This window comes from Ursus americanus, chromosome 13, assembly GCF_024610735.1.
Source record: "Ursus americanus isolate L20-20 chromosome 13, mUrsAme1.1.p, whole genome shotgun sequence".
In the NCBI taxonomy this organism is placed as follows: domain Eukaryota; kingdom Metazoa; phylum Chordata; class Mammalia; order Carnivora; family Ursidae; genus Ursus; species Ursus americanus.
Genome location: NC_142139.1, coordinates 2438905 through 2461161, shown reverse-complemented (window position 1 = coordinate 2461161; position 22257 = coordinate 2438905). Strand labels below are relative to the sequence as shown.

Genomic DNA, 22257 nt, shown 5'->3' with positions numbered 1-22257 from the left:
AATGCTGGAAAAGATTAGACAGATTAGAGAATTATTCTCTGGAGAGGTAGAATGTCCCCAGGAGAAGAAATACCTTATTTAGGGGCCTCTAACAAATGATCATGTCTCCAAGCTACCTAGTAGTAAATCCGCCACTCAACAAGACCTGCTCACATATACAAAACTTCCAATCTGATTTTTAGTGCTGTTCTTTTAAATAGGTAGGCTCATAGATCGCCAAACCTCTAAGGAAAATCTCCAACTAAAACACACAGACCAACACAAACTGAATAAAGGAATATCCTCAGAAAGATAATTATGAGAAGATATTACAACTGTGACAAATCAGATTTTTTTTAAGTAACAAAGAACAAAGAAGATTTACTGAAAATTAAAAATGTGGAAATGCAGTGAGCTTTCTAATAGAAGAGTTAGATGATAAAGTTTAAGAAAAGTCTCTGAGAATAAAACAAAAACGACAGATGAAAAGTAAGAAGAAAAGGCAAAATTATTAGAAAACAAATTCAGGATTTTCAAGATATTTTTTAAAATAAGAGAAAAGAGGAAAAAAACAAATTACCTCAGGTGTCAAACAAGAACTTTCTCTGTTAGGTGGAGAATTACGAAAGGACCACCAAATACCTAGCATAATGAAGTGACATATTTACATATATCATTATGAAATTTCAGAACACCAGGGATCCTAAAAGTTTACAGAAAATGGGAAATCACATACAAATGATTTCAATTCAGAATCATATCAGACTTCTCAGAAGAAGACAGTGAAGCACTATTTTGCATAACCCCGAAGGGAAAAAATTCAGCCCTAGAATGCTATGCCTACTGTAACTGTCAGTCAAGGGCAGAATAAATATATTAAAAGACATGGAAGATTTCAAAATAATTTGCCTTCTGTGCACCCTTTCATAGAAGCTGCTGGAAAATGCGTTCCACCAAAATGATGGAGTAAATCAAGAAAGAGTAAATAATGTCTCTCAAAAGAAGGATCAAATATAGGGGGGAGATGAAGGGAATTAGATGATAGTAAAGAGAAGTGCCAGGACAACAGCTGTTCACTAGATCTTGGGAGCAGTTCATAGCCATTAGAGCAAAAGAACAGAAGTCTTCAGGAGAGATGTATTTTTCACCTACTCTGGCCCAAATGAAGTATGAGATGTGTTTTATTATTTTGGAAATAGTTCACTCTTTCTTAGAGATATGATAGTAATGGAAGAGGATAAAGAAATCAGGATTTAGGGTTGCGTGGGTGGCTCAGTCGTTAAGCATCTGCCTTCGGCTCAGGGCGTGATCCCAGGGTCCTGGGATCGAGCCCCACATCAGGCTCCATGCTCCGTGCTGGGAGCCTGCTTCTTCCTCTCCCACTCCCCCTGCTTGTGTTCCCTCTCTTGCTGGCTGGCTGTCTCTCTGTCAAATAAATAAATAAAATCTTTAAAAAAAAAGAGAGAGAGAGAGAAAGAAAACTCAGGATTTAGAGAAGTTATTTCTTTCAGAATCACAAAATCCTTCATGGAGCTTGGAATCAAACCTTGAAACCATAATCCAGGGTACATGCTTTATTCACAATGCATTAATCAAAATTATAGTGGAAATTAAAAGAACAGTAGTGCCCTAGGATAAGAGATTACTTTTTAAGAATAATTGCATATTTTGATGTACAACTTACAAAGTACTTTTTGTATAATATTTTGGTTATGATAAACGACTTTGGAAGGATTTTGAGATGGAGAGGTGACATGGGTCAAGTGAATGGAGAATGGGATATCTGCCAGTACTAATAATCGGGGTGGAATTGGGGTGGATGCCAGTAAATTCTCAAGATTCACTGTAAACCTTTTATGGTATTGGTAGGGTGTTTTGGAAGCAGATACAATGGGCTTTTCCAATGCTAGTGATTTAATGACTGAACCACAACCTCTGATGTGGATCATTGACTTGACTCAAGCTTTTACTGGGTGACAGATGTGTCAGACTGATTTCAGCCCTGCAGATGCAAAATCTATGGTCTGAAATTCTTTCTTTGGAGATTAACAGTGTTAAATGGATCAACTTTGTTTTAAGTGACAGGGTTTCTCTCTTTAGCATCAAATTTTTACCATAACCATATTAATTGGAATTTTTAAAAATGAATTGAGCACATTTCTTCCTTCTTAAATGGAGTAGAGAACGCATCTTGAACTTTGATTTTTCTTCTAGTTGGTGTCTGGGTTCTTCTCTTTGTGGAGTATCAAGTTGATAATGTTACAGAGCTTTTTAAAAAATACATTTCACTATATTTACCATTGCTCAAATAAATAGACCTTTTTAAAAATCATTTTAACCAAGTGCATGCAATTTTTCTATATGTGAAACTTAATTCAGGAAATTATTTTAAAAATTGAGAATTGATACTTTAATAAAATTTGCCCTATTTATTTTATATCTCCTTTGATAGGTGAAAAGAAAACTTTAAGTACACTTTACTAGAAGTCATGGTAGACTGGATCTTTTGCCTGTCCACTCCCAAATTCTAGTCTTCCCCTCCCCAACCTCTATTTTACTTTGAAAAAGTGAACATAGTATGGGAGTAAATGAGGCAGATTCTTAAATAAGATGTGTTATAATCCATGATGTTTAAATAATGATATACTGAAATATCCAAACATATCTACTGTGTATATGTATATATGTATGTATATATACATATGTGTGTATATATGTAGATAATAAATAAAATACACATAAAAATCTATGTATATATTCACATATGTAAATGTATGTATATATGTAGGTATATAATAATATAAAATACTGCCATCATTGTAGTCATATATATGCTGATTAATATCTACGTTATACTTTACTGACATCTTTTCTAATTGGTTATCATCTTAGCCATATTGGATATATGCATTCAGGAAAGATAGTGTTTTTTACATGAACATAGCAATTCAAATTCTAAATATTTGCTTTGAAAAAAAATTTCTATCTAGAAATTGACATCGAACGCTGTGTGCGAGAATCAATCAACCTGTTTTGTTGGACTCCTAAAAGTGCTACTTACAGACAGCACGCTCAACCTCCAAAGCCAACTGCTGATAGCAGTGGAGTCAGAAGTTCGACACCTTTTTTCTCCACTGAGTGCCCAGATCCTCCAAAAACAGATTTGGTATGTATCTGCAGACTTAATTTACAAACTCTGAAGGAAGACAGATGTGAAAAATGTAGTGTAGCATAATTATTGCTCAAAATAATGTTATCACTTATGTCCTTTTAACATAACTGTTTTCTAATATGTGATTGTGTTTATGCACCTTTAGAAAACGTTTATGTCTATTTAGTTTTACAATTAAGAAGATTGTTTGATATATTTCTTCAGGTAGCAAGCTTCACATTTTGTCTGTGTAATTGTAGTATCTCAACTAGTCATATGCTAAAAGAATTACAGAAGCAAAGGAAGAATTACAAAAACAGAGAAAGAGGCAACTCTGGCTCAGTTAGTTAAGTGTCTGCCTTAGGCTCAGATCATTATCCTAAGGTCCTGGGATCAAGACCGTGTAAGGTTCCCTGCTTGGGGGACGGGTGGAGTCTGCTTCTCCTTCTGCCCCTCCCATGCTCCTGTGCTCATTCTCTCTCTCTCCCTTTCAGATAGATAGATAGATAGATAGATAGATAGATAGATAGATAGATAGATAGATAGAAGCAGACATCTTTTTTTACATTTATTTATTTTATTAGTTTTTTGTCTCTCAATTTTTAAAATTAAAATTTAACTAACTAACATAGTATATTATTAGTTTCAGAGGTAGAGTTCAGTGATTCATCAGTTTCATATAACACCCAGTACTCATTACATCATGTCCTTCCTTAATGCCCATTACCCAGTTACCCCAACTCCCCACTCCCCTCCCCTCCAAGAACCTTCAGTTTGTTTTCTATGATTAAGAGTCTCTTATGGTTTGTCCCCCTCTCGGATTATGTCTTGTTTTATTTTTCCCTCCTTTTCCCTATGATCCTGTTTTGTTTCTTAAATTCCACATATGATTGAGAATCATATGATAATTGTCTTTCTCTGATTTACTTATTTCATTTAGCATAATACCCTCTAGTTCCATCCACATCATTGCAAATGGCAAGATACCATTTTTTGATGGCTGAGTAGTATTCTGTTCTATATACATACCACATCTTCTTTATCCATTCATCTGTTGATGGACATCTGAGCTCTTTCCAGAGCTGGCTATTGTGGACATTGCTGCCATAAACATTGGGGTACAGGTGCCCCTTTGGATCACTACATTTGTATCTTTGGGGTAAATACCCAGTAGTACAATTGCTGGGTCATAGGGTAGCTCTATTTTCAGCTTTTTTAGGAACCCCCATACTGTTTTCCAGAGTGGCTACACCAGCTTGCATGTCCACCAACAGTGTGAGAGGGTTACCCTTTCCCACATCCTTGCCAGCATCTGTCATTTCCTGACTTGTTAATTTTGCCCATTCTGACTGTGTGAGGTGGTATCTCATTGTGGTTTTGATTTGCATTTCCCTGATGCTGACTAATGTTGAGGATTTTTTTCATGTGTCTGTTGGCCATTTGTATGTCTTCTTTGGAGAAATGTCTGTTCATGTCTTCTGCTCATTTCTTGACTGGATTATTTATTCTTTGGGTGTTTGATAAGTTCCTTATAGATTTTGGATACTACCCCTTTATCTGATATGTTGTTTGCAAATATCTTCTCCCATTCTGTTGGTTGTCTTTTGGTTGTATCGACTCTTTCCTTTGCTGTGCAAAAGCTTTTTATCTTGATGAAATCCCAATAGTTCATTTTTGCCTTTCTTGCCGTTCCCTTTGGAAACATGTCTAGCATTTTTGTTCTAGCTCTGTGAGAAATGTTGATGGTATTTTGACTGTCAAGACATGGATGTACAAGTTTTTTAACCATTCACCTCCTGAAGGACATCTTAATTCTTCTAAATTTAGCAATTATAAATAGAGCTTCATTAACGTCCATGTGCAATTTTTGTGTAGACAAAAGTTTTCAACTCCTTTGAGTAAATACCGAATATTTTGAATTTGATTCTCTTTTTAAATCTAATAGATTGTGGATTCTCTTGGATGTTTATGAAACTAATGCAATCATATAAATACATATAAAATATCTTTCTAGTTACTACTTTTATGATTACGTCTTTGATTTTTTTGTCTTATTGCATTGGACAAGATCTCTAGTATAAAATAAACTAGAAGTTATGAGAGTGGATAGATTTGTTTGTACCTAAATTTAATGAAAATGCTTCTAGTTTCACCACTAAGTTTGATGTTTTTGATAAATACTTTATACGGGTGATGGGTAATTTTTCATATAGAAATTTTTCCCTTTTTCTCTTAGTAGAGTGATTATCATGAATGAGTGTTGAATTTTATCAAATGCTTATTCAACTGGTAAGGATTGATTAGGATCATCCATTTTCCTCCTTTAATATGATAATGTGTAACATTATTAAAATTTCTGATATTAAGTGCATTCCTGAGATTGACTCTACTAGGTCACAACAACAACAAAAAATATTGACTATATTTTATTTGCTAGTATTTGCTAATACTGAGTTTCTACATCTGTGTTCAGAGGTGAAATAAATTTATAATTTTCTTATCTGTCCATGTCAGTCTTTCTGTATGTCCTTGTCAGTCTTTTCTTGTATTTCTCTGGGGTGCCTGAGTGGCTCAGTCAGTTAAGCATCTGTCTTTGGCTCAGGTCATGATCCCAGTGTCCTGGGATCAAGCTTCAGGGCGGACTCCTTGTTCAGTGGAGAGTCTGCTTCTCCCTCTTCCTCTCCCCCTCCCCCCACTTTTGTGCTCTCTTTCAAATAAATAAATAAAATCTTGAAAAAAGAAAAAAGATTGCATTTCTACTGTCCAATCAGTTTGCATAAGAGGAATTATCTGTTTCTTACAGATTGAGTAAAACTTGTCTATAAAACCATCTGAGCCTCTTGTCTTTTAATTAGGGAGATATTTGATCATTCTTCTTAAGTCAATTTTTGTAACTTTATGGGTTTCTTAAAATTATCCATTTAAATACCATACTTATTTAATAGAATTCTTTTTTAAAGTATCTATTTTGTCAGAATTTTATATTTATAGAATTATTTTTTCAAAATATTTTATTTTATTTTATTTACATTTTATCTGAAATTTTGTCCCCCTTTTCCATCCTTCTGTTTATTTGGAGCCTTCTTGGTTCAAATTTAAATGTTTAATATAATAAAAAGCAGATACTAAAAAAAATGTATGCACATACTATAAAAGCATATTCATTACATTTAGAATAATCACAATTCAGATTTATATACTATATATCCATGTCAAATTTTAAACAGATAAAAAGTGGCTTTTTAAAATTGAAACATAAACTGCACTCTGACGAGTAGAATGGAAGCTTGAAAACAGCTATGAGAGAACTCTAATTAACATGAATTTATACACGCATGTACATATTTATTCCCTGAAGTAGACCCATTTTGTAGAAAAAGCATGAGCTTTGCTGTTACGTGGACTTGGTTTTAAATTTCACCCTGCTCCTTTGGTTTTATAATCTTATAATCTTTATAACTGTTCTAGTTTCCTGTTTGTAAAAGCAGGCATAATTATAATAATTCCTACCTTGCAGAATTGTTTTAAGAATGATATATGTAAAGTACCTAGTTCAGTATCTAATACATAATAAGCACTCAAAAATGGTAACATTATTATTACATGTTTAGTAATTAAAGATTAAAGGTCTCAACTTTGAAAACTACCCAAGAATTTTATGACAATCTTCTATATCTAAATAATATGTATAAAAGAAGAGATGTCCTGGTATCCCTTTCTGCTCAGCTATGCTAGCTTTATTACTATTACTTTACATTTAGAAGTCACTACAAACAGTAAGGGGAGTAGGGTGAGGGAGACTGGCTCTCCAAAGAAGGAATCTTTCTGGCAGTTTTACCTCAGTAATTTAAGTTTAAGATTTCACTTTAACCTTTACTTCTTAGTTTTAATGCTATTTTGATCTGGAAACTACTAAAGAATTGCCAAAAGAATTATTTCATCTAGTGCCAATGTCTTTCCCATCAGCTTTTCCTTAAATAGCTGAGATTCTGCTTCACAATTCCAACAACAGCTTATTAATTTTAAAAATATATAGGTAGTTAGATAGGTAGATGTGTATAAATATAAATATATATATATATACATATGTATTTGTATAAGTTATATAACTGATAAATAGAATGAAATGGATTTATTAAAACTGAATATATTTTGAAATTCCTACTTATAATAGATAAATGAACTAGTAGGTTGAAAATAGATGGATTAGTGACATGTTACATTAAAGATTAGCTTAAGCTTTAAGGGAATTGGGATAGGGAGAGGAATGGGAAAGGAATGGAAAATTACACACTCAAGGGAATATTTGAGGTTTGAAAAATATATACTGTGCAATAAATTAATAATTTTCTTTACTAGGGAAAATTTTTGTGATACAAGCTATGAAAATTAATCTCAACAACTATTTTCTCTGCTAGTAGAAGTACAGTATATATATATAGTGATTCTCAGTTTGTAACAAAACTTCTGTCTCTCACCACCAAAGTCTTTGTAGGGTATATGGATAATTTATGTAATCATTGATGTCCTTTACCAACCTTTTCTTCTTATCCTTTCCCTAGTCTACATTTTAAAAGAGCAAATTTCATTCCTTAGTTGTTCTTTGGTCTTTATTTTCAGTATGTCCATGCTTGAAGATGTACACCCAAGTGAGAGTGAAGCATGGTTGAGCCAAGCTGAATGGTTTTTGTTTTTGTTTTGTTTTGTTTTTTTTACTTGTCTTAATTCTGAGATGAATTATTTACCAAGGCTCTGCTGTGTTCATTTAATATATATAAATATACATATTTATGCCCCCATCTATTCAGATGAATGTTTAAACATTAAGTGGAATGATTGGAAGGAAAGTCACCATTATAACTTGGTGCTTTGACTATAAAATTTGGAGAAGGTAGGGGAGCCTGGGTGGCTCAGTCATTAAGCAGTTGCCTTCAGCCCAGGACGTGATCCCAGGGTCCTGGGATTGAGCCCCACATCAGGCTCCCTGCTCTGCTTGGAGCCTGCTTCTTCCTCTCCCACTCCCCCTGCTTGTGTTCCCTCTCTCACTGGCTGTCTCTCTCTCTGTCAAATAAATAAATAAAATCTTAAAAAAAAATTAAAAGATTTGGGGAAGGTAGGAAATTCTTAGGATCCTTCCATTGAGATATTTGGCCATGCCTCATCACTACCATTGAATTGTTGATGAATTTATTTAAAAAACAAAAACAAAAAACTACTACTGATTCAATCTCAAGATTAACTTTAAAAAGCAATAGGATTGCATGTGCAATTTTCCCCTCTTCAAGAAATTTATATACTATTAAAGAAAAAGTATATCAGAGACATTAGGTCTCTTGAATCCAATATAACTATTGTGAATGTGAGTGACTTTGTGTTTTTAAAGACCACTTTTATCATTTAATTTGTTATTTTCTGTTTGGTTACATATACTTTTTTTTGTCAGAATTAGATTATTTTTGAGAGTACATAGCACCACCACAGTGACAGCTACTGCATTGTACTTTTACCTACTGTCTTCCATTGTCATTTTGAGATTCAAAATATCATAGAATCAGCAGCTTTTACAAAACAGATCTGAATCCAATTCTTCTTAAGTCTTCATATGACTACCACGTATGTGTGATGAAAAGACATTCCTGTTGCTGTATCTGTATAACACTAATTGGACAAATGTGATTTTTAAGATATTGTTATACATCTGTACTCAGAAATAAATCTGTTCAAGTGATCATTTTTTTTGGCTTTGGCCAAAAATCACACACACACACACAAACAAACAAACAAAACCACCACATTTTAGGCCACAAGTAAATTTCAATAAATTTTAAGAAGTGGAAATAATACAGACAACATTCCTCAGATCATTATTTAGTGAAACTAGAAAGCAATAAAAATAAAAATAACTTCTTATGACTTAGAAATTAAAAATAAACTAAAAAAAAGGTTTTAACACGTTCTTGATTCTTCAGATAAGGAAGAAATTCCAAATGAAAGTTCTAGAGTATCTAGAAAATAATATGAGAACCTATGGGGTACAGATAAGTGGGCATTTTTCTTAACACATAATGCCTTACACATACTAGGTATTTATCAATTGTTCTTATCAACTCATTTTATTTCAATGAGCCTTTGAAAGATAGAGTTTATGTAAGTAAAGGACATCAAGAATTCCTTTTTCATCACCATGAGCAATCTCAAGCCACTCTAATAAAGGGTATATGGAAAATAAAAATAGTATTGCCTATTTATCTAATTTTATTTTACTTATTCTTTCTAATGCATACTGAACTTTGGTAAAAGAGCCCATTCGCTGGGATAGGTCACATTTCCTCTGCTAACAAGAGAATTTGCAACACATGGAGTTCTGTTAATGTTCTGGTGTATTTGGTATATAGGGGCCAAGATTTTACAATAATACAAGATTTTTAACTTTGTTTTTTTTATTATAATAATATTTTTTATTATATTATGTTAGTCACCATACAGTACATCCCCGGTTTCCGATGTAAGGCTCGATGATTCATTAATTGCGTATAACACCGAGTGCACCATGCAATACGTGCCATCCGTACTACCCATCACCAGTCTATCCCATTCCCCCACCCCCCTCCCCTCTGAAGCCCTCAGTTTGTTTCTCAGAGTCCATAGTCTCTCATGCTTCATTGATCAGAAAGGGGAATGAAGATTTTTAACTTAAATACACAGACCTGAAATTATATTTTTAATAACTTAATGTAGTTATTCTAATCATGCATCCAACAGTCTTTTGCTTTGACTATACCTTTCTTGAATTCTGTAGTCTAAGCCTACCAGAAATCATTTCTCCTTGTTAGTGACATCATCATATTATGTGTGCAAGTTGCATTTAATTTTTATTACATTTTATTTAAATGATGAGTTTTGCCATTTCAAAAATATGTTCTACTCTGTCATAAATATCATAGGGAAAAGTGTATAATTTCATATTTATAAGATAAAGCTATATAAGTTGCTAAAGGAGAAGTGAAGATCAAAAGAAAGGGCAAAGCCAGGGAGACATATCCTTGTACTCTATGAACTTCAGTTGATTTTATTAGTTCTGTATTTTAACTAATTTTGACCCCTTATACTGAGAAGAATGGTGTTAGTGGAAGCTCTTAGTCTTTGGCAAGAAATGCCTTAGTTGAGAGGACAGTAATTCCACCAGCAAGATTTCTGAAGTCTGTCTAATGTTTAAAAGAGAATCTTGATATGAACAGTCATCCCTAAGCAGAGCTAATCATCAGAGAGAGAATTTCTTTGATCTCTCTCTAAACTAAGTCAGGTTTTACTTCTGTTAGTCAAAGAGGGAACTCCTCCAAGTTGGATAGAGCTAATGAGAACTTGTTTCTGAAGTTAAGGAAGTGAACAACTGATATTGAGTAGTCTGTCAGAATCTGACACTTCATCAAGGACTGTTTGGGTTAAAGCTACATGGAAAAGCTATATGTATTACCATCATATTAAGTTTAATGGATAAAGCCTTGCTATTTTTGAAGTCTATGCTATTTGTTATTTCTCAGTATTTAATAGTATAGCTGATTTTTTTCTTTATATATAATTAATCTTCTGTTTATCATTTATAAAAATCTGTCATTATATTTTAATCCATTTACCATAATCAGTATATTACCAGATTACTCAGTTATTATTCAATTAGTTATTTATACTGGAGAGCTGAATTAAAATGCCTGGGCAAATTCTTAAATTCTTGGTGATAAATTCCTCACATCCTTAAAAAAGGAATAATGATTGCAAGATTAATCACATTATTGTCTCAATTACATACATGTAGGTCTAAAGATAAAGAATATCACCGTTCTTCAGTAGTTTTTTATTTACGTGACTTAATTTTTCCATTATCTAGAGACACACAGAATGTATATCTTGCCCTCTATGACACCTATCTTATTCTTTTTTTTTTTTAAGATTTTATTTATTTGAGAGAGAGAGCGAGCATAAGCAGGAGAGAGGGAGCAGCAGAAGGAGAAGGAGAAGCAGGTTCCCCGCTGGGCAGGGAGCCCCATGCAAGGCTCAGTCCCAGGACCCTGAGATCATGACCTGAGCTGAAGGCAGACACTTAACCAACTGAGCCACCCAGGCGCCCTGACACTTATTCTTACACTCACTTCGCTTTATGCTCTACCTTCTCCATCCCCCTGACAAAAGTCACAAATTATTTTTTTCAGCCCTGATGTTACTTGAGCTCTTAAGAACCTTTAGGACAGCTAACTCTTCCCAGTTTTCAAACATTGTTTTTCCTGAATTTTTTCATACACCCCAATCTCCTTGTTTTCTGTTACTTCTACTCATTATCTTTCACTGTCTCCACCTGTCCTTTTATGTCATTAAATATGGCATTCCTCAGGGTTCTGTGTAGGCCTCCTTCTGGTCCTCACAAGAAAAATATTGCACAGTATTCTATACTTACATCATGTACGTACCATGGCTTCCAGATATTAGCTCCAGCTCCAGCTTCTCTTGTTAGCCCTAGAAGACCCATACATCCAATGTCTACTCAACACTCCACTTGGATGTTTTACAGGTAACCTCTAATTGAACATATCCAAAACCGAATTTCTTTTTTCCCTTAAAGCTGCTCCTCCTCCAGCAATCCCTATATCAGTAACCACCATTATCATTCCCCTACTTTTTCAAGTCAGTAACAAGATTCATACTTAACTCCTGCCTTTTCTTCCAAATTCAGTCAGTCAAAAAGCCCTATTCATAAATATTGTTCACTTCCCTCTATCTCTCACGACATCATTTTAGTCAAGTTTGTCGTCACCTCTTACCTGCTTTCCTAACAATAATTTCCTGTTTACATTCTTGTTCCTCTCTATTCTTCAGACTTAAACTAGCATAATCTTTTAGTATTATTATTATTATTATTATTATTACTATTATTATTATTATTTTACTTAAAGCAACAGTAATTCATCATCTTTCACTTCTGGGGACTAAATGTTCAAAATCAAGATGTTGGAAGATCCATGTACTCTCTGATGGCTCATGGGGAGAATCTTTCTTTGCCTCTTCTAGCTTCTGGTATTTGCCAATAATCCTTGGTGTTCCTTGTCTTGTAAATGCATCGTTCCAGTCACATGGCCACCTTGTCCCTCATTAACTTCCCTCTGAATGTCTGTCTGTGTATCCAAATTTCTCATTTCCCTTTTTAGGACACCAGCTGTATTGGATTCTGGCCCACCCTCAACATAATCTTTTTTAACCAAATTCTTATCAAGACTCCTATCTACAAGGCCCTGCATGATCTTTCCCTTCCTACTTTACCAAGTTCTTCCATCAGGATCATTCCCTCATATTTTTCTTTTAGTTTTAGATTTAGATTTCTTTTAGTTTTAGTAATACCACATACATACTTCTACCTTAAATTCTCTATATCTGCCTTCATTCCCTTTATTAGAAGAAATCCTGAAGAATAAGAACTGTCTTCCTCATTTTTGTGTCCTCACTGCTTAGCATAATGGTTGACGTAACTTCTTAATAAATAAAATAATAACATATTTTCTTCTCTAATAGTTTATGGGTACATTGAGGAAAGAACCATTCTTATCGCTCAAGCCCCAGGGCCTAATTCAATGCCTGAGAAATAGTGTGTTCTCAACATACGTGTATTTAGTTGAATTAATTACCACAAATAAGGTTATACCAGTTAACTCTCAGTTGAACAAAGCCCTTAATTGCTTAGTCACAGCTCCTTATTCATCAAGCATTCTAATTTTCCTTCATAGAATGCATTGTATTTATAATATGCTTTATTTTATATGTTTTTTATTTTATATATAAAATGTATTTTATTATATATTTATTAATATATAATATTAATATAAGCATATTAATATTATATTTATATGTAAATGTATATTTATTTTATATTATATATTTACAATATATATGTTTATCTCTTATTTTCAACTGTATCTTCAATGCCTGTCATACCTGGCATATCAATAAATAGTACCTAGTAATCATTATTTTTGAGTGAATTAACAAAAGGTTAATTCAAATAAACCACTGTTTTACTCTATTTCCTGTAAGACAACGTATCTGAAGAATGGTCTTCAAAATCCTCTATACTTATTGAAAGTGCATATTTGAGACTCCACAAATATCTACTAAATTATTTCTCTGAAGTTGGCTACTGGAATCCATGTTTTTACTAAGATCTTTGGGTGATTCTTAACATGATATGTGCATATAATTTTCTCATGACTTTGCACGTAAACAGGAATGTTCATTCATAACAGGAAAAAACCTCAATGATTAAACATTCATATTTATGGTTATGGTGTTATTTTTGTATTGATTCTTTGTGTATTTCTTATATTAGTGTGCTTATGTTCTAGTTATTTATGTCTAACCTCTTTTGGCAAGTTAACTTACCTTTCGTGAACCAAAACCACCACCTGTTTTCACTATTCAGCAATCTCAGCCTACTCACTCTCTGAGCCTCTTTTTTTGTCTTTACTACTTAAAAATCTCTCCGGCTCCTCCACTCCTTGTTCTGCTTTGTGAAAGCAGTTCCTAATCAGAGATACTGACCTACAACAGTGGAATTTCAAACGCCATTCATGTGGAAATAAATTAGAGTAAGAAATTCATCCAGGACTCAAAAAACTTTATGGTATTTTCCCTCTTGAAATCAGTAAAAGGAAACCCTATTAAATCAACTCAGAAAGTGTGTCATGATTGAAGTAATAATTACAGGGTACCACCATATGAGTATATATGAGCATAAACACAGAAACAGTGTTGTCATACAACACGGACAGCATCAGGAATTGAAAGTGACAAAATGTTGTCCCCCACTGAAAACTGAAAAATATGAACAGTTTTTCTTCAAGAGAAGAAATGTAAAGAAGCAAGAGAAAGGTTGGAAGGGATAGAGGAAAGGCCAAGATCAAAAGTAATGATTTTAAAAAAACTTTAATTTTACTCTTCCTTTTTTCTTCATCATTCTAAGAGACTTTTGACTAAGTTATATTCATTCAGTAAACACTTATTGAGCATCTAGTACATCCCAAGCACTTGATGATTTAATTTGTTAAGGTTTTTAAGTTACAGAGTATTCAGTCTTCATTTCATAGTAGTGTTTACTGCATCTTTTCAAAATAGGTTACTAATTGAGGGTGCACGCTGAAAGGTGGCTGAGAACACATCAGTTCAGATGAAGGGAACAGTCAGCAGCGCCCCAGCCTTGCCCCCATCACAACCTTGCTGTTCGTTTTCCAGTCTCAAGTGTTATTTAAGACGAGCTTAAGTCCAGAGTAGCAAGATTGTTATCATTTTATATAAATTTCCTTTCCCACAGTATATCAGTTCCAAATTTGGGTGTAATTTAATTCAGCACACCAGAAAACTATTTTGGCAGATGGAAATAATATATCAGGAAGGGATAAAAACATGTATTAAATTGTTTAGAAGGGTAAACTGAACCAAACTCTCAAATCCTTTGTGGAATGAAACAGAATAAATAAATAAATGTAACAAAATAACTCAAGGATAATTCTTTATTTCCACGTCAAGAAACTAAATTAGTGATGCATATTTATCATTGTTTTTTCTCAGTGACCCTTCCTATTTTTCTCATTTAAGAAACCTAATTGTTTCACTGCAGCTCTCTGAAGCTTGAAATATTTACATGTTCCATATCTTGTCACTATATTTTTAAACATTTACTATTTTTCTTTTTTTGTGTGTGAAGTTATCCTAGGAAATGAAAATTCACAGTTACATATTAAAGATATTTGTTTCCTCTGAGTTATAGAAATCCATGGGTCTCCTCATCCTAAGTCATCAAATTAATAAATGCTCCTTCTCTAAATGTGGGGATTTCAGTATGCACAAGCCTGTTATGAATGGAGCAGTGCCATGTAAACACAGCAAGTGTGAAACAAGAACAGAAAAAATTTCCAGAGCCAGATAAAAAAAAAAAAAAATCATGTAATGACTGAATGAGCACTAAGAGATTTCTAGAGTATCTTACATTAAGAAAGATTGGGGAGCCAGGGTGGAGGGAAAGGTTCTTGAGAAGGAAAAGAGAGATGTTTAGAAGTTGTGAGTAGGAGGGTGTTGGAGGTGGATTTCTTGATGAGAAACACAAAAGAAGAAAATAAATATGAATTATTGTCACCTTTGCTGAAAATAACAATTCTCATGATTAGGGTAGAGTATCCTACTTAGGATTGGTCCACCTGGCAGCTGATCTGATTTGAGACCATGGCACACTTTCCTACAGACATCAGAACAGCTGATGCTTTGACACAGCATTAACATATCCACACTGCAGTTGCTTGGAAAGTATGCTGGTGACAGTATTTATTTCTTTGCAGCCTGATTTAATTCAGTATTGATTTGAGACAGCTCCTGCAGCAATGTTTTTCCACCAGGAAGTCTATAGAATATATTTTCTTCATGAAGAGTGATGGGCACAGATAGCACAATTCCAACTTGCTAATAAATATCTGGGGTCCTGCACTGAGGTCTTCCTTATGCAACCTCAGAGTTCAGAGATGTCATTTCATGTATCAATGACATTCCATGTCATTTAAAGAGAAATGGATTCTGGCACAATTCTGTTAAAAGGCTAGCCACAACAGGCCCAGTTGTTATATTACAGGATTCAGTGAGTCTAATCATTTTCACAATCCCAAAGTATCAGTGTCCTTGTTTTTTCCAGCTTTTCTTCCAGGATATCCTAAAATATGCAAAATAAATAAGCCATATTAGAAATAAATCCGCTAAAAATTTAGCTTGTTAACCTGGTTTATACAGATGCTAACACAGAATTTCAGAAAGTAAGGTGCATAATAAAAAAAAAAAAAAGGCAGTTCTTATCTGCAGCATTCTCACATCTGCTAGAGAATCATTGCTAAAGGTTATTTCTTTTTTCATTTCCCCCAAAGCCAAAATGGGGAACTAGAAACCCTTGTTAAGCTAATATTATTCCATAATATAGCTATCTGAATTAGAGATTATTGTTCAGAAATCCTACAGAAATTAAGTAAAATAAATACTTAGCAAAGAGTGGATAAATAGAGTCCACACGGACTTGACTTAATAGATTTTAAACTTTTATACTTATCAAATAGATATTTGAATTAGTCTAAAGTTAATAACATGTTTGTTTACTTGAATAAATGGTTCCCATTGATTCTAAATGCCCTTATGGTAAACTAGATTCTCACATGAATCCATGTCTCTTTCTGAATCTTTTTTCAGTTATATTTATCTCATTCAGGTTATTTATTTTCCAGTGCCAAGAGGTTATTAATATTATAATTATATCACACATGTGCCACTGTTTCTAGATGAATAGTAGGATTGGCTTGTCTTTTTTCTCCCTCCCCTGGGAAAAAAATCATTTTGGTACTTATATTGTCATTGAATTAAATTTACAGACAAGTAGGAAAAATTGGCATATGATATTGAGTTTTATTTTTTACAAAAACAAGGTACATCTTCCTGTCTTCTTTTTAAGATCCTCTGTGGCATTCTAAAGTTTTCTTGCATATTTTTTGATAGGATTATTTCTATGTTAACCTTTCTGTAGCTATTGTAATTGGGATATTTTATTATTTTTTTATATTTTCTAGCTGTTTTTTTAATACCAATAGAAAGATTTTACAAACGGTTTGGTGTAGTGATTAAGAGTACAGCCTCAAATTTTTTTAATCCCACCTTTGCCATACCAGCTATGTGACCTGTTTCCTTATTGTCCATAAAAAGAGATGATGGTATTATATAGAATTGTTGAGAGGATTAAATGAGTTAATATATGTAGAACACTGCTGTACATAGTAAGCACCTTTAAGTTTTCACTGTCATCATTTATTTGATACATTAATGTTCTTTCATTATAATAGTTTTCAGTTGAGTCAGATTTTCCAGTTATTTATCATCTGCAAATTTTTATCATTTTGCCTCTTTCAATTTTATACATCTTATATATTTCTATTATTTAATTACTTCACCTAATTCTCCAAAACAGTGTTAAATAACAGTGATAATAGTATTTTTATCTTATACCTAGATTTAATGGCAGTAAATCTAATATTTACTAATATTTCTAAAATTTCATTATCTTTTGGCTGAGAGATAAATTTCATCACAAGTATGCATTCTGATTTCTTTTTTTTTTTAATGTTTTTTTATTATATTATGTTAGTCACCATACAGTACATCCCTGGTTTCTGATGTAAAGTTCGATGATTCATTAGTTGCGTATAACACCCAGTGCACCATGCAATACATGCCCTCCTTATTACCCATCACCAGTCTATCCCATTCCCCCACACCCCTCCCCTCTGAAGCCCTCAGTTTGTTTCTCAGAGTCCATAGTCTCTCATGCTTCATTCCCCCTTCTGATTACCCCCCCCTTTCTTTATCCCTTTCTTCCCCTACCGATCTTCCTAGTTCTTATGTTCCATAGATGAGAGAAATCATATGATAAAAGTCTTTCTCTGCTTGACTTATTTCACTTAGCATAATCTCCTCCAATGCCGTCCATGTTGCAGCAAATGTTGAGAATTCGTTCTTTCTGATAGCTGAGTAATATTCCATTGTATATATGGACTACAACTTCTTAATCCAGTCATCTGTTGAAGGGCATCTCGGTTCCTTCCACGATTTAGCTATTGTGGACAGAGCTGCTATGAACATTGGGGTGCATATGGCCCTTCTCTTCACTATGTCTGTATCTTTGGGGTAAATACCCAGTAGTGCAATGGCTGAGTCATAGGGTAGCTCAATTTTTAACTTTTAAGGGACCTCCACACTGTTTTCCAGAGTGGCTGTACCAACTTGCATTCCCACCAACAGTGTAGGAGGGATCCCCTTTCTCCACATCCTCTCCAGCAATTGTTGTTTCTTGCCTTGTCAATTTTTGCCATTCTAACTGGCGTAAGGTGGTATTTTAGTGTGGCTTTGATTTGAATTTCCCTGATGGCTAATGATTTTGAATATTTTTTCATGTGTCTGTTAGCCATTTGTATGTCATCATTGGAAAAGTGTCTGTTTATATCTTCTGCCCATTTTATGATTTGTTTGTTTCTTACGTATTAAGTTTGAGAAATTCTTTGTAGATCTTGGATACCAGTCTTTTATCTGTAGCGTCATTTGCAAATATCTTCTCCCATTCCGTGGGCTGCCTCTTAGTTTTTTTGACTGTTTCCTTGGCTGCGCAGAAGCTTGTTATCTTGATGAAGTCTCACAAGTTCATTTTATCTTTTGTTTCTCTTGCCTTTGGAGATGTGTCATGAAAAATGTTGCTGTGGCCGATATCATAGAGGATGCCGCTTATGTTCTCCTCTAGGATTTTGATGGATTCCTGTCTCACATCGAGGTCTTTCATCCATTTGGAGTTTATCTTTGTGTATGGGGTGAGAGAGTGGTCAAGTTTCATTCTTTTACATATAGCTGTCCAATTTTCCCAGCACCATTTATTGAAGAGACTGTCTTTTTTCAACCAGATGTTTTTTCCTGCTTTATCAAAGATCAAAGAGCCGAGGGTCCATTTCTGGGTTCTCTATTCTGTTCCATTGGTCTATGTGTCTGTTTTGTGCCAGTACCATGCTGTCTTTGTCATCACAGCTTTGTAGTACAGCTCGAAATCCAGCATTGTGATGCCCCCAGCTTTGTTTTTCCTTTTCAACAGTTCCTTGGCAATTCGGGGCCTTTTCTGGTTCCATACAAATTTAAGGACTATTTGTTCCAGTTCTTTGAAAAATGTCATCGGTATTTTGATCAGGATAGCATTGAAAGTGTAGATTGCTCTGGGTAGCATGGACATTTTAACTATGTTAATTCTTCCGATCCATGAGCATGGAATATTTTTCCATCTTTTTGTGTCTTCCTCAATGTCTTTCAAGAGTGATTTATAGTTTCTAGAATAGAGATCCTTTACGTCTCTGGTTAAGTTAATTCCAAGGTAACATATGGTTTTTGGTGCTATTGTAAATGGGATGGATTTCCTTATTTCTCTTTCTTCAGTCTCATTATTTGTGTATAGAAATGCAACTGATTTCTGAGCATTGATTTTGTATCCCACCACATTACTGAATTGCTCTATAACTTCTAATAGTTTGGGAGTGGATTTTTTTGGGTTTTCCATATAGAGTATCATGTCATCTGCGAAGAGAGACATTTTGACTTCTTTGCTGATTTCGATATCTTCTATCCCTTTTTGTTGTCTGATTGCTGTTGCAAGGACTTCTAGTACTATGTTGAATAATAATGGTGAGAGTGGGCATCCTTGTGGTGTTCCTGATCTTAAGGGAAAGGCTTCCAGCTTTTCCCCCATTGAGAATGATATTTGCTGTAGGCTTTTCATAGATGGTTTTTATGAGATTGAGGAATGTACCCTCTATCCCTTCACTCTGAAGGGTTTTAATCAGGAAAGGAGGCTGTATTGTGTCAAATGCTCTTTCTGCATCTATTGAGAGAATCATATGATTTTTGAATTTTTCTTTCTGGTTAAAATCTAAGACACTGATAGATTTGCGAATGTTGAACCACCCTTGCATCCCAGGGATGAATCCCACTTGGTCATGATGGATAATCCTTTTAATGTAGTGTTGGATTCTATTAGCCAGGATCTTGTTGAGGATTTTGGCGTCCATATTCATTAGGGAAATCGGTCTGTAATTCTCCTTTTTGATGGGGTCTTTGCCTGGTTTGGGGATCAAGGTAATATTGGCCTCATAGAATGAGTTTGGTAGCTTTCCTTCTGTTTCTATTTTTTGAAATAGCTTTAGAAGAATAGGTATTATTTCTTCTTTGAATGTTTGGTAGAATTCCCCAGGAAAACCATCCAGGCCTGGAGTTTTGTTTTTTGGAAAGTTGTTTATCACTGTTTCAATCTCTTCATAATTAATTTGCCTGTTTAAAAAATCAATTTCTTCCTGTTTCAGTCTTGGTAGTTTATAGGTTTCCAGGAAGGCCTCCATCTCTTCCAGATTGCTTAATTTTTTGGCATGAAGCTGTTGATAAAAGTTTCTAATAATCCTTCCAATTTCATTGGTGTTGGTTGTGACCTCTCCTTTTTCATTCATAATTTTATTAATTTGGGTCCTTTCTCTATTCTTTTGGATAAGTCTTGCCAGTGGTCTGTCAATTTTATTAATTCTCTCAAAGAACCAGCTTCTAGTTCTGTTGATCTGCTCTACTGTACTCCTGGTTTCTAACTCATTGATTTCTGCTCTAATCTTGGTCAACTGCTTCCTCATGAGTGGATTAGGCCTGTCCCTCTGTTGCCGTTCCAGCTTCTTGAGGTGAGAATATAAAAACTGCGTTTTAGATTTTTCTATTCTTTTGAGTGAGGCTTGGATGGATATGTATTTCCCCCTTAGGACTGCCTTTGCAGTATCCCATAGGTTTTGGACCATTGTGTTTTCATTCTCGTTGGTCTCCATAAATTGTTTAAATTGATTTTTGATTTCCTGGTTTATCAAGTCATTCCTGAGCAGGATCGTTCTTAGTCTCCAAGTGTTTGAGTTTCTTCCAAATGTTTCCTTGTGGTTGAGTTCCAATTTCAGAGCGTTGTGGTCTGAGAATATGCAGGGAATAATTTCAGTCTTTTGGTGTTGGTTGAGACCTGTTTTGTGACGCAGAACATGGTCTATTCTTGAGAATGTTCCATGGGCATTAGAATAGAATGAGTATTCTTTGGTTCTGGGATGTAGTGTTCTATATATATCTATGAGGTCCAACACGTCGAGTACGGCATTCAAAGCCCTCGTTTCTTTGTCGATTTTCTTCATGGGTGCTCTATTGCTGATAGTGGAGTGTTGAGGTCCCCTACTATTAACATATTTTTATCTATATGTCTCTCTATTGTGGTTAAGAGTTGGCTTGTATATCTTGCTGCTCCCCTGTTGGGGGCATAGATATTTATAATTGTCATATCCACTTGTTGGATACATCCTTTAAGGATAATATAGTGCCCTTCTGTGTCTCTAACTATAGTCTTTATTTTAAAATCCAATCTGTCTGATATGAGAATTGCTACCCCAGCTTTCTTTTGAGGTCCATTGGTGTGAAAGATGGTATTCTATCCCTTTACTTTCAGTCTGAATGTATCTTTAGGTTCAGAATGAGCCTCTTGTAGACAGCCAATGGATGGGTCACGTCTTTTTATCCAATCAGCAACCCTGTGGCACTTTATGGGAGCATTTAGGCCATTTACATTGAGACTGATTATTGAGAGATATGATTTTAATGATGCCATGTTGCCAGTAAAGTCTTTGTTTCTATAGATTGTGACTTTCTGTTCTGTATCAGTCTTGGGGCCTTTTTACTTTTATAGAACCCCCTTTAATATCTCCTGTAGAGCTGGTTTCATGGTTACAAAATTGGTCAATGACTGGCGATTCTGGAAGGTCTTTATTTCTCCATCAATTCTGAATGACAGCCTTGCTGGATAAAGGATCCTTGGCTGCATGTTTTTCTCTGAAAGAGCTTTAAAAATGCCCCCCAACCCTTTCTCTCATTCCAGGTCTGTGTAGACAGGTCTGACGTAATTCTAATACCTTTGCCTTGGTACGTGAGAAATTTCTTTGCCCTGGCCACTTTCAATACTGTATCCTTGGATCTAATATTTGTGAATTGCTCTATGACCTGACGTGGTGTACGTTTGTCGTGGTTGAGCTTGGGAGGGGTCCTCTCTGCCTCTTGGATACCAATGTTTGTTTCCCTTGCTAGATTAGCGAAGTTTTCAGCTAGAATTTGTTCAAATATCTCTTCTAGACCTCTGTTTTTCTCTACCCCCTTGGGGATGCTGATGATTCTCACATGGAACGCTTCATTGAGTCAGTAATCTCCCATAACCTACATTCCTGAGTGTGGATTTTTTTGAGTCCAGATTCTATTTTAGCTTTCTCTTCTACTAACCCATCCTCCAATTTGCTGATACGTTCTTCTGCCTCATTCACCCTGGCTGTCAGAGCCTCTAGTTTTGACTGCATTTGATTCATAGAATTTTTAATTTATGCCAGATTTGCTCTCATTTCTGTCCTTAGAGATTCTATATTCTCATTAACATTTTCGTTAATACTTTTTTCAAGTCTACACATCATCTTGACCATTGTTAC

General features: G+C 34.5%; 1 protein-coding gene across 3 annotated transcripts in view; it reads left to right on the top strand.

Annotated features, from left to right (window-relative positions):
* TBCK (TBC1 domain containing kinase) overlaps window positions 1-22257 on the top strand; it is a 199202-nt gene that overhangs the window by 127738 nt on the left and 49207 nt on the right. For all 3 annotated transcript variants that reach the window (XM_045799213.2, XM_087866381.1, XM_045799216.2), the window contains one exon: window positions 2970-3145. In XM_045799213.2, coding sequence (XP_045655169.1) covers window positions 2970-3145 — 176 coding nt within the window. The remainder of the gene's footprint in view (window positions 1-2969; window positions 3146-22257) is intronic.